Source organism: Monodon monoceros, unplaced genomic scaffold (genome assembly GCF_005190385.1).
Source record: "Monodon monoceros isolate NGI ecotype Baffin Bay Population unplaced genomic scaffold, NGI_Narwhal_1 Super_Scaffold_22, whole genome shotgun sequence".
In the NCBI taxonomy this organism is placed as follows: Eukaryota; Metazoa; Chordata; class Mammalia; order Artiodactyla; family Monodontidae; genus Monodon; species Monodon monoceros.
The window spans coordinates 99,852,905-99,865,486 of record NW_021703779.1 but is presented as its reverse complement, the minus strand read 5'-3'; the positions used below and the strand labels follow the sequence as shown (position 1 = coordinate 99,865,486).

The 12,582-nt window shown below is 45.4% G+C and overlaps 1 protein-coding gene across 1 annotated transcript; it reads right to left on the bottom strand.

Annotated features, from left to right (window-relative positions):
* Positions 1-2,753: 2,753 nt before the first annotated feature.
* PGRMC1 (progesterone receptor membrane component 1) lies at positions 2,754-10,684 on the bottom strand. Its single transcript, XM_029241387.1, has 3 exons — positions 10,264-10,684; positions 6,783-6,938; positions 2,754-4,051 (listed from the first exon to the last, which is right to left on the bottom strand). Exons 1-3 carry the CDS (start codon positions 10,586-10,588, stop codon positions 3,948-3,950), a joined length of 585 nt encoding a protein of 194 aa, XP_029097220.1. The 5' UTR covers positions 10,589-10,684; the 3' UTR covers positions 2,754-3,947.
* Positions 10,685-12,582: the final 1,898 nt, after the last annotated feature.

Genomic DNA, 12,582 nt, shown 5'->3' with positions numbered 1-12,582 from the left:
TCAGACAACTTTTGGTAACCAGGTATTATTCTCCTCCAATGAGACCCCACCTCCTTATTTTTTCATGTTTTGTGCCCTTGAAACAAAGAGCATTATGGGTTTGTAATGGAAAGCAGCTATGCTTGTTTTGAAAAAGAAAAAACCCCAACTCAATCTCTTCTGTCATTTGATAATTTTTCTTTGCAGAGATTTTAGGCGTGAAAACAATTTGCTGCTCAGTAACCAGACATAAAAAAATAAATTGCAGAATACAGCATGTGCAATTAAAAATTTTTTTTGTATAATAGAACTGGTGCTAAGTCACTTCTATATAATATTTTGGTCTTGTTTTGTTTGCTAAATACCATCCTGGGACCTAGAAGAAAGTAAAATTACTGGTTTTATGTTTACTTTCCGTACAACCTTGCATTTTTATGTCTCGTGGTAATGCATTCTAGATTTGAGTAAACCTCTTTTTTTTGGGGGGGTGTAGGCCTTAAACAAGGAAGAGAACAATTTATCCTGAACTTTTCAAATGAATTGGCTTAGTAAGGAATGAAACAGAGCCGAAAATGTTGTAATCACTTTCTGTTAACATTGTTATTCTTTGTTGTGCTGTTGTTTAAGTGGTGCAGAAGTATTTTCTCATATCTTTTTCCTATGTCCCATTAAGTGAGGGCCTGAACTTTAAGCTGTCTTTTAAAATAGATGTTTTTTCTTGTACGTGCTGCTAATAGTGCTTTAAGAAAGCTAAAAATCTGTCAGTGCGTTTTTGTTCAATTTGTTTGAATTTCTCAGGGTAGAAAGCCATGTAACCTGGTAATTTGGAAAATAAGAACCAAATAAATGTATTTTCACTTGTTGCAAGACTGTTCAAAATGTTAACTCTTAAATGCTGATAATTCCACTTTGGGGGGTTGGGATTTCTACCCGTGGTATGCTGCTTTGCACTAACGTTGTTGATCCTTTTTGTCATTTGCATTGGTAGAGAAATAATACATACTTGATTTTCAGATATATTAAAAATAAAGTTGTCATAGAGTCTTTGTTCATTGACCGCATGTACTGGCTAGAAGGTTGCACACCTGCAGTAACATTCTCTGAAAATATATGTCTGGTTTCAATGGTTTCGAGGCAACTTCCCCAGTTTATGGTAATTGCCTGTCAGAGCTCATGAAACCACAGTTGTGTTTTCATCTTGGATAAATTAAAATCATGGTATTTGGACTCAAGACTATTCTCCCTTCAGCAAAGGTTTTATCAGTTCTTTATAAAGGTAGCAAAATGGACTCCACAGAATTTCATCTCATCCCTTCAGGCCTTGCCTTGGTAGAAGTGTTGAAGTTACTCAACATCCAGAAACAAGTCAGAGACACGAGGGGCTTCAGTGATCAGTCTTTGACCCTGCAAGCTTTAGCTGTATTTTCACATGAAATGTACAGCAAACCGCCTCTAAGCATCCCTAACAAAGGCAGACTGTACCTTAGAGAACAACTGGGCACTTTAGAGCTGAAAGGGTTCTTGTTGGGTTCAAAGAGCTCTTTCTGAGACAGCAAGGGCTGTTCTTGCTTGTTCTGGATTGAAGATTTGCATGAAGTTTGGCCCTCTGAGGTAAGGTGAACAGGACATTGTGTAGAGAGGCCACAGATACCACAAACGCATAGTGAATGCTGCTTCTGACCCATAGATGCTGGGACTGAGAACAGTGTACTGGGCAGGGGCCAGAAGCAAGCAGGTGGGGAGCAAACAGCGGACCCTTCCCCTGCTGAAATCACCACTCCCTCATCTTCTTAAATGGCGCCTTTTACATAGTATGGCTTACGACTATGCGAACTGGATTTGAGTTTTTAGATCAAAGTCCTGCCTGATGGTAATATCACTTTACCTGTAATCAATACAATGTTGATTTAGTTCTGAATGGAGGGGAATCCGGCTATTTGGGATTGAAGCTTTTAACCAGGCTCTGGATGTTTTCCTCCTGGCATCAGACAACTGTTTAACTTAGTAAAGGGAACAGCCTAATCTTCACATCTAAATGAGATTTCAGGCTGCAAAGGTGGCCCAATTCCTCTCTCCCTCCCCTTCCCCCATAGCATATGGCCTAACAGGTTGCTTGGCACAAAACAGGCAACTCGAATATTTGTTGAATGAAAACTAGTTGGGGAAAAGGACACATTTAAAGACAACAAAAACAGGCAATATGGTTTGAGAACGTAAAAGCTGGAAAGCTTTTGAGCCCTCTTTGATTCAGGGAGTACCTCCTTTGTAAGAAAAGTCTGCCAATTTTAACACTAAAATGGCAGAACACTAATATTCAGGGTAATAGGTTGTCTGTGTTTATACAACCAGCTGCACGTGCAAATCTGATATCTTTCTTTCGGCACAAAGTGAATCAACTTTACTACTATAAGGATTTCTGAACACTTTACTAATCCGATGACAGCAAAAACAAAACCTGCCTTGGCACTCGGTAACAGTCTTCACTAGAGTTACTCCTTAGTGACCTTGCCGTAGACCTCAAGGTGGAAGTCTGCCTCTGAGTTTATTAAGTTCTGACTTAAAGAGGCAGAATTTGACAAGTCACAAAAAATAAATTCAATTCACTATTTTTTTAACAGGACAAGCTGGTATTTGGTTTGTGGTGTGAGGCCTCTGTAAAGTTCTGCCCCTTTACTTGTCTCTTTCGGAATACAAAAAAAGTCACTCAAAAGTGAAACTCTTGAAGCTGGTTACTCAGATTAAGGTTTAAAAAAACAGGGCAACCCACCACACTATACTGGGTAAAACCATTTTATTAACTGACCAAAGCACTTCGTTTTGTTTTCTGATTTGAGGTAAAACCATTAAACACAGTTCACAAGAAAATACAATGACTATTCAACTACAAGAAACCTCACTAATTGTTCATATAATACTTTTACAAACTCACACAACTGTACAGTCTACTTAAGCTAAGTTTATTGTTAACCAAAAGACCAATATCAAAGACCAAGACACTTGACTACTACTCTTGCAGTGGCTATAGTTTTGTAACAAGAGAAGAATAACTGTTACTTTATGAATACACTTTAAAAACCACTTGGCTAGTGATGTATTCGGTTTCCTTATTCTTCAGGGGTGTGAAGGCTCTTAGGAGAGCAATCACCTGTTCCTGTTCTGCATGCCCCTCTCTCACGTCCAACCATGTAAAATAACCATGAACGTGGGGACTGGGAAGATAGTCCTACAGTCTTATTCATGTGTTTTAGGTTTTTAGGCAAGCCAGCTGATTTTTTCCAAAGCTTGCTTTTGAATGTTCACATCCTGTTTTAATCCTCACTGTAGATTACTATGTTAGTGAGGGCATCTGAGGGTCCCAAGGAGGACAAGGACAGTGATGCAGACTGGAAACAAAGAAAGTAGATTTCTTGCAATTGAGCCCAGCTTTGAGATTTCGTTTTGTTACTGGACACCTCTCTTTAATCAATACCAAAGCCTGTGGAACACTGCAGATTTGCTTTAGAGGTAGATAAAACAGAAATCATGCAGTTAAGTCAATTGAGAAATAAGGGATTTGCTGTCTTCAGAGAACATCATGACTAAAAGTTGATCCTTTGTTCCTTGATGCTTGAAGGACTTTGCACATTTAACATTTTTACCTGTTTGGGGCAAATACCCACATCTTACCTGTCTCTCAGGAAAAAACAAATTCAAATGCAGCCTGTACTGACTACAGATAGAAGAAAAACAGTAATAACATTTGTATTACAGCACTGCAGTTCACTTTCTGGATTTGTGACACACAAACATATCATGCATTCTAAGACAGAAGTTAGCTTTATCAGTGTCACTAGTGATGTTAATTTAAAAAATGTACAGCAAGTTCAAAACTTTTCTAAATATTGAAATCACCGTGTTTTAAAGACAGACTGGAATGTTACAAATGATTCTGCAAAATACAAAAATAGATATGCGTCCACTGCAGGCTTTTAATCACTTTTCCGCGCACTCTCATCCTTTGGCTCCTCCTCATCTGAGTACACAGCGGGCTCCTCCCCCTCCTTCAGCAGTTTGCCCACGTGATGATACTTGACTGGAAGGAGAGAGGAAGACACAGCGGTCACTCTCACGCTTTCGAGAAAATCATGACATTTCATTTGAAAGCATTTGTGAGAGGCCTACGAATGACACAATAGCACGTTGGGCTTCCTGAAGGTGCTTTATACCACAGTCCCAGCCAAGTCCCAGGGAGTTAGAGTTTTGTGCAGCAGACAGAAATATAGAACAGGTAGCGATGCCTGACAACGAATGTGCAAGGTAATGTCAGAATGAGTTGTGTTAGTGCATAGGAGGTTTAGCAGAGCAAGGGCTTGTTATGAGTTAGGTGGAAGGGTTGCAGAACACTTTGTGGGAGAAGGATATGCTTTGGAAAATGTGTAGAAGGACTTGGGGAGGGAGGGGTTTCCAGAAATTTCAAGTACCACACACAAAGGCATGCAGGTGCGCCCGAATGTATCTGGGGGAGCAATAAAGAGACCAAGTTGGCAGGAGTAGACTGGGAGTAGCGCTAGCCAAACAGGGTGGGGAAATCCTGAGACAGATGTGGAAAGCCAGCCTGAGGAGTCCGGACTTGTCCCACAGGTGTGGCAAAGGGCGTTGAAAGTTTACGACAAAGGAATGACAGGGTAAAACAGTGCTGTGGCCACTACGGTATCACTGTGTATAGAGGGCACGGCAGATTATGGTTAGGAGAGCCCAGGAGCAGGGTGACCAGGAGGCCAGCGGGTGGATCCACATGCGGAGGAACAAGAGCCAGGAGGAGGGGGTGTCCGTGGGGATGGGAAGGGAAGGATATGAGACACGTAAAGGAAGCTGGAAACATGAGTAAATGAAGTGAAAACTGGAGATTCCGTGGACCGAAATGGGGACTCTGGAGAGGGAGCCACTCTGGAGGGGCACGTGACTGGAGACTGACAACAGGGACCGGAGAAGTGAAATTAGCATTGGCAAGAAGCAGGTCCCTGGAAACGTTTGAGAAAGAAGGTTCAATGGAATCGTGGGGGTAGAAACCATACTGCAGGGAGCAAGGAGGGATGGAGCAATGGTTAGGGACAACCGCGGATTACTAGATGGCTGTCTGACAGTGAAGGGAAGGAGTGATAACAGTCTAGTGGGTGAAGGGGCGAGCAGGAGACGGAATTCTCCCCCAACACGGGGCAACAGCTATACGTGGTTAAAGGGAAGTGCTAACAGAGGCCAGAGAGCACTGGAGACGTTGGAGAAAATAGATTTAAGAGGGCAACCAGAACGTAAGGGACCTGAGAAGGGATGGAGTCAGCAGACAACCACCATATTGCCTGTATTATTAGGGCCAAGCTAACGTAGGGTTAATCATCTCAGTGTCAGAGGCCAAAAGAACTCCTCTTTCTGAGTATCGGTAGGAATTAGAGGGGTAACCAATCTGTTTAACCAGGCAACCGGAGCTACTTTGGTGTGAAATAATCGTCAGGAACAATTGGAACTTCCCTATTTGAACATTTTATAAAAGTCCCTAGGATGCTTGGGACTGTGCAAGACAAATAAAAGCCGGGTGGCGCCTCAGAGACCCGCCTTAAGGGGAATCCACGCCAGCTCTGAGTGTAGCTGAAGTGTCACAACAGTATTTGGGGCTAGCCTTAGTTTAAGGGGTTGGGGGAACCACACTTTTTACCCCACTGATGAAGGCAAGCCCTAGAAAATGGAGCTTTGTAAGTTATGAATTACGACTCATTGGTTTCATATAGAAGAATCTATTGTTACAAAGGCATCCTGAAGATGCAAAAAATGAGGGACTGTTAGATAGCTGAATTATGTTTTCAGAGTAAAAAGACTTGCCTCTGGACTTGAAAGCTATTAGTCTGCTTGGGATCCAGACTCTAAAGGTAGAGCCATACCTGGCTAATTATTAATCCAGAACTCTCTGAAGTCAGCATTGTTTTCAAAGAAAATGGTTGGGCTTAGCCAAAAAAGCCAATAATATTTAACAGATTATAGAGAATGGCAAATAGAAAATGACATTTACAATGAAAAATCCCCCTCAAGGAAGTGGTCACTGTCTTTATATACTGTTTCAAAGCTGGGAAAAATTATCATTCAAATTCTTAGCAGTGAAATATTGCTAAAGTGATCATCAAACACTTGGGTTGGACAAAAGCCACTTCCCCAAATCTCAAAATATCAACTTAACCCCCATCCTTACTTCCCCCCAAAGACCTCAGCCCATACCATAAGCTAGGAAACAAGTGTCTCCTTTTTGCTTTCTTCTTAAAAACGCGGACACCATTGTTGCTGGGCAGATTATAAGCATCATTTGTAGATGAGGCCTATAGTTGGGCTCAATTAGATTCAAAGAGAAGCTGTTTTGTAGAATACAAGTCTCTCATTCTTTAACAGAAATGTGGGCTGCTTTTAAACGGCAAGTTCTACAAGTGAGGGCTTATGAAAATTCCCTCTTTCTGTAGCCAAGACGGCCACTCTCCTTTCCCCTGCACACCAAGCACCAAATCCTATTGTGAAATCTATGCAAACCTCTCAAAAATTTAAAAAAACAGAAACCCAGGTTTCCACAGAGAACTAGCTAGAAATTGGTATGCAATCACGGCAAGTGACTCAGCACTGCTGCAATTACTTCAAGCCATGAACTTGATCCGTCCAAGATTCAGGAGCCTATCAAAATGCTTCCCAGTTGTAGCCTGCTTAGTAATAACTATTGTACTGCCGTGAATCCCATTACTGGTAGAAATTTGATCCAGGCACAATTAAAGAAACAAAAAACAACCGCTTACAAGTGAACTGAGAGTCCCAGTCATTCAGGGTCTCCTGCTGGGCAGGAGTGAGGTCAGAAAGGTCATCGTACTCGTCCTTCAGTGCTTCCTTATCCAGGCAAAATGTGGCAAGGCCCCTGGATGCGTCTCTTCCGGCAAAGACCCCGTATGGCCCCTCTTTAAAAACAAAACAACAAAACAAAACCAAAGTCGATTATTTATTAGGCAGTCAATTTCTCTGTGGTTCACACACAGAAAATGGCTTCCTTACCCATTAACATGGAGAGCCTGCTTTTTGAATGACAGATTCCATTTGGAAACCATAAGTGATGTTGATCCTTTGATCATTACCTAGTGGATACTGAAAGACCTGTTGTCATTAAACTTTTAAACAACTAAAACTACATCAAAATGCTATACGTTAGCATTCATTTCTTGTGATTTTCAAACAGCTAATAAAAAAGCCATAAATGATTATCTCCTGGGGGGGGAAGGTGTTAGTAGGGAATGATCCAAGATAATAGTGAGTTCGTGGGTCAGAATTCAACTTCTGGATATTGAACCTGGAGCCTGGCTCTGTTCTAGGCACTTGGGCTGCATCAGTGAAAGTTACGGATTCTGAAGATAAGAAACACTAAAGTGTAAATGAAAACATCTTCTTATAAACATACTCTGATACGATTTAATGAGTCAAGAGCGTCTTATAGAGATCTTTGGTTGCAAGACTAGACCGTGTTAAACATTAACATGTGGCATCTGCAGGAGAAATCATTTCATGAATATCAGTGGTTCAGAAATCTATCCACAGGTTACATAATCTTCAGTGTCAACAAAGAAGAGATGGCACGGGGCTCAGGTCTGTCACCCTGTTTTGGGTGGGCTTGAAGACTGTGAAAATTCTATACGATAGCTGAATGCTATTATATGTAGTATTATGCTATTATATATGATACTAAATTTTTGTCTAAGAGAGCAGTGAATCATTCTGTAGGTACTTAAAGTGGATTTTTAGACATGTAAATATTGCACAAGTAAATGAAGAGAAGCCAGTGTACTTTAAACAATGTGTTGTTTCCCCAAAGGTGGACTGAGTAGCAAGTCTGACATGGAAAAGTTTGTAGGTAACCACCATGCCAAGTATGAGAACAGAGCAAGTTTCATTACGACCTGGCCACCTGAAACCTCAATCCACCAGGATTCTTTTATTTTTACAAATTAGATGAAATGTATGATCAACTTTAAAATGCCAAAGAAAAATGGTTATTTTTAATCATCATTACATACTACCATTTCCACTAGAGAAGGTAAACAGGCCAAGTGTACGGGTTTGGACCTCACCATTTCAGAAATTATGGTCACAGAATACTTAATCTGAGGGGAGCATTGAAAGTCTTTGGAGTATATATATTATTCACCAGAATGTATAGTCACTAGAATGTAAGCTCCAGCAGATTTGTGCCTGTTTTGTTCACTGCTATATTCCCAGCACCCACAAAAGTGCCAGGCATACAATAATATCATTAAAAACAATGAATAATTTTTAGGAATCCTTTATAACATCAAGTATAATTTCCAAATGATGTTGTCACATATTCATGGCCTCACTGGACAATAGTGTAGGTAGAGACCGAGAGTTCTCACAATGGGCCATCCTTATCATTTTAAAGAGGGGGAACTATGGGCTATGGGAACAATGCTTTGCTCCAGGTCACACAGCTGGTCAGTGATCCAACCAGGCGGAGAACCCAGGTTGCCTGACTCCCAGTTTTGGGCTCCGTACACAGGCCTACGTTCCTCTCAGTGACTTTGCAGACTACAATCATATGATGATGCTCCAGGCACACGTTTCAACCGCTTTACGGTGTAGCTCAGTAAGAACAGATATTAACACGATTATGCTGACTGATAATGCCTTTAGGTGTGCCACTTTAAGTGACAAATAATGTAGGTGTGGTTTTCAAATTATCTTGACCTTTACATGCCTACAGAAAGCAGGTCTTCTAAAATCCTCCACGAGGAAAAACTGCTAAGTGGGAGAGTTCCTTAAGAACCTTAGCACATCTGATTTTGATGAGCTGGACTGGGAAAGTAAAACAGACCAGGAGCGGGAATGAAGGCAGGTCACTGTCTGCTATCCTCTCCCTCATCTCCAGACCTGTGGCCATACTCCCTGAGCCCCCTTATTTTTAGAGGCATCCATATTGGAGGAGCTAAAATCTCTTCTTCCTCCTCTGATCCAAACATTCTATAAAGCAGAACTTTGCAAACTTGGATTCTTCTCGAATTTGCCTGGGGGTGGGTTGTTAAAATGCAGATTCCTCGATCTTCCCCCCCCCTCCCGCGGTTATGGAGATTAGGCCAGGAATCTGTATTGTACCTCAAGCGCATCAGGTGATTCTGATCCGCAACCAAGCTTGGAAAAGCCTCATCTCCAAGGCCCCGTCAAGCCTGTCCCCCTCCAACAGCTCAGCAGTCACCCACCCCTCATTTCCCCTCCGGTTGGCTTTTCCTGAAATCCCCACACCCAGCGGCCGTCATAGCCCTACCCCTCTTGTTTCTCCGGATCCTCCCATTTCTCCCTCCCTCCATTTTAATTTTTTTTTTTTTTGGCTTCTAGTCCTTTCTCTCCTGCTACGGAGTATAATACTGTGCTACCTTCTCGTCTTGCCACATTCCTGTCGTCCGCTACACTCAGCCTTCCTCATCCAGCTCCCTTCCCCCATGGAGCCTCCCTTGTTCACTTCCCAGCTTTCCCCGTCTGCCACACACAGCACGCGCGCACACACATACCAAACACATGCCACACACATACCTGACACATGCCACATTCCTAGCGCACGCGCGCTCACGCACACACACTCACACGACTGACAAGCCGCATACACTGAATACGCACACACACATCACTCACCGCCACGCACAATGCTCCTACCTGCTGCTAATCCCATCTCCGATTCCCTTCTCCCAGAACCTCACATTCCACCATGGCTAGTCCTGGCGTCATCGGCCTTCGCGTCCCCTCCAAGGCTGGACCTCCCTACCTCCTCCCGCCCTCCCCCCCGTCAGGTTTCCCTCGAGACACCCTCATTTCCTTTCTCCAGCCGGACACCATCCCCTCCTTCCAGGAACCCTCAAACCCGATACCTTCGAAACCCCCCAACACTGCGCTCTGCTGTGCCACCACCCCCGGCCTCCGCCTTCCAGCCTCGCGGCGACCTCACCCACCCGCCCCCGGCTTAAGCGCTTCAGCCGTCTTCCTCCAGCCCACGCCGGGGCTGGCGGCGCGGACCGGGAATTCTGCGTCCCCCACTGGCCCGCAGCCCTTCTAGGACGCCTCTTGTCCCCTGCCCGCCCGGGGAGCCGCCCTGCCCCGCCCTCCCCGGCTTGCCGCCATTCCGCCCCCACCTCCCCGGGGCGCCCCTCTCCCCCTCGCCTCTCCGGGACCCAGCCCCGTGCCGGGGCCCCTTCTTTTGTCTTTGGGGCCCCCGGCCGGCCGCCGTACCAGGCCCGTAGAACTTGCGGCCTTTGGTCACGTCGAACACCTTGCCGTTGATGGCCATGAGTATACGCGGGTCCTGGACGCCGTCGAAGCGCCGCAGCTCGGCAGGGGTGAAGTCGCGCCGCTTAAGGCGGGGCAGCGGGGGCGGCTCGTCGTCGTCGCTGTCGCTGGCCGTCGGCTGGTCCCCGCGCACGATCTTGTAAAGCAGGAAGATGCAGAGGCCGAGCAGCAGCAGGTTGAGCGGCGACGTGAAAATCTCGTGCAGCAGCCCGCCGCCCTCTAGCTCGCTCGGGTCGGCGCCGGTCGCCGCCACATCCTCGGCAGCCATTATCGCTAGAGCAAAGGTTGGGCCGGGACAGGGAGGGCTCCGGAACTGGCTTTCTCCTCCCTCTCCGCGAGCTAGTGGCGCGCGGGGCCCGGCGGACAGGGACTAGCCAGCGGAGGAGGCGGAGCCAGGCGGTGGCGGGGCCGGATGGGCGGAGCCTCTCAGCCCCGCCTCCCCACGGGCTCCGAAGCTCCCGGCGCTGCTCAGTCGGGCCCCGCCTAGGTCAGGCCCCCCACCTTACCTCGGGATGGTGGCTCCCCTCCCCCAGCCGGATCCTGCATACCCAGCCGCCGAGATTGCGGAACACACCCCTCAGCAATACCTGCGAGGCCTGGCCCCAGCCTCACGCCATCCCCACGCCATCCTCTAGCTAACCGCGACGCAGCACGCTGCCCTCCTCCGCACCCCCAGTTGCTCGTCGCACACCGACCCGCTCGGCCTTGCCAGGTTCTGTGTGAGGCCCCGTCCGCCACCTGATGCGAGCCAAACACTTCAACTCCATTTCCCCTGCTTTAAGCTTCTCCCCGCCTTCCAATCCGAAGACTCATCTTTCCCCGGCCAACCCTCGGGACCACGAGGCTCTCTTAGGAGACGGGAAACTCACTCCTTGAGCTCCTTTCCCACCCTAGAGACCCAGACTACCCATTTTCACCTTGGGAATCCCCATTCGCTGCCCTTGACGACCTTTCTCCAATCCTCCCCCCACCAGATGCTGTGGGGAAGACACCCCCGGGATAGCTAAAGTCAGTGCACAGGCCTCATCTGACAGCTCTCCCAATATCTGGGGAAAACAGATCGGATCGTCCGATTTGCTTTGGGTTCGTTTTTGGAACACTAAATCCTTTTGTAGTCACTGATTTGCTCAATCTCATTGCAATCACTGATTTGCTCTTGCATCAGCAAGCAACGTTCTGTTGTGTTTTTTTGTTTGTTTGTTTTTGTTTGTTTTGCTCAGAATAATGACCAGAGTTTCTTTGTTTGGCAGCGTTCTTCTATTTGAAGTCGGTCGAGCTGTCCTTGGCAGTCACAATAGCCCTGTGCTGGAGCCCAGAGGAAGGTGGGAGTTTGGAAGGATCCTAGGTTTGGTCCCTTCGTTTCCTCGGTATTTCATCCGGCCTTTGATGTGCTAACCGGCTGCACAGGAGCGGCCTTACGGAGGAAGCAGAATCTATACCCTTCAGAGCCCTAATCTGGCCGCCCTCTTTATGGTGGCAGGGGGAGGGGAGCGGAAGCAAGGATAGAGAGAAGGGGGAAAAAATAATTAAAACCAAGCCATGTACACATCTGCAGCCCAGAGCAGTACTTTTCCATCAAGAGTTCTTGCACAAAATTTACTCCCCCTCCCAACAGGCAGGAGACTGGAGAGAATTGGCTTCTTACCTCAGAATTTGAAAAATTTCTGGCACAAACTGCTTCCATCCCTGCCCCCACCCCATCTTCTTAAATCGTTTAAAAAGTGCATATGAACTGAACAATCTTTAAATCGGGCCCACACACTTTTATTCACAGATCTAAATTTAGGATTAGCTGAAATGGCCTTTCCAGATCTTCCGTAAAACCTCTTCAATTTAATCAAGGGGAAACAGGCTGAAACTGGGGGCACTCGGCTGTAGTTAGAACCTAATTATCTTTAAAAAAAAAAAACTGTGTATGGCCAAGACATTTAAAAAACCAAAAAACTTGTGAAAAATATTTACATTTGCAGCAAATATGGCAAAGGGTTAATATCTTTTAAGAGCTCATTTCGATTGACAAGAAAAACCTAAGAGTCTAGTCAATGAATGGGCAAAAATTGAAATAGGGAGTTCACGGAAGAAGGGATACCAATGATGGATAAGCATATGAAAAATGTTCAGTCTCAATAGCAATGAAAAATGGAGATGACACTGTCACCTACCACGTTCCTATAGAAAGGATAAAAGACACACACACAAAAAACGTTGTGGTGATATACAATAAAAAAAAGGTTGGGGTGATATACAATGCTGGCCAGAGAG

What these genes read in the sequence shown, in the direction of transcription:
- PGRMC1 (XM_029241387.1), bottom strand. Translation starts at nt 10,588, where the DNA reads ATGGCTGCCGAGGATGTGGCGGCGACCGGCGCCGACCCGAGCGAGCTA. An exon ending in CCGCAAGTTCTACGGGCCTG is followed by an intron (nt 6,939 to 10,263) that starts GTACGGCGGCCG and finishes TTGTTTTTAAAG; the next exon opens with AGGGGCCATACGGGGTCTTT. An exon ending in CTGGGACTCTCAGTTCACTT is followed by an intron (nt 4,052 to 6,782) that starts GTAAGCGGTTGT and finishes CTCTCCTTCCAG; the next exon opens with TCAAGTATCATCACGTGGGC.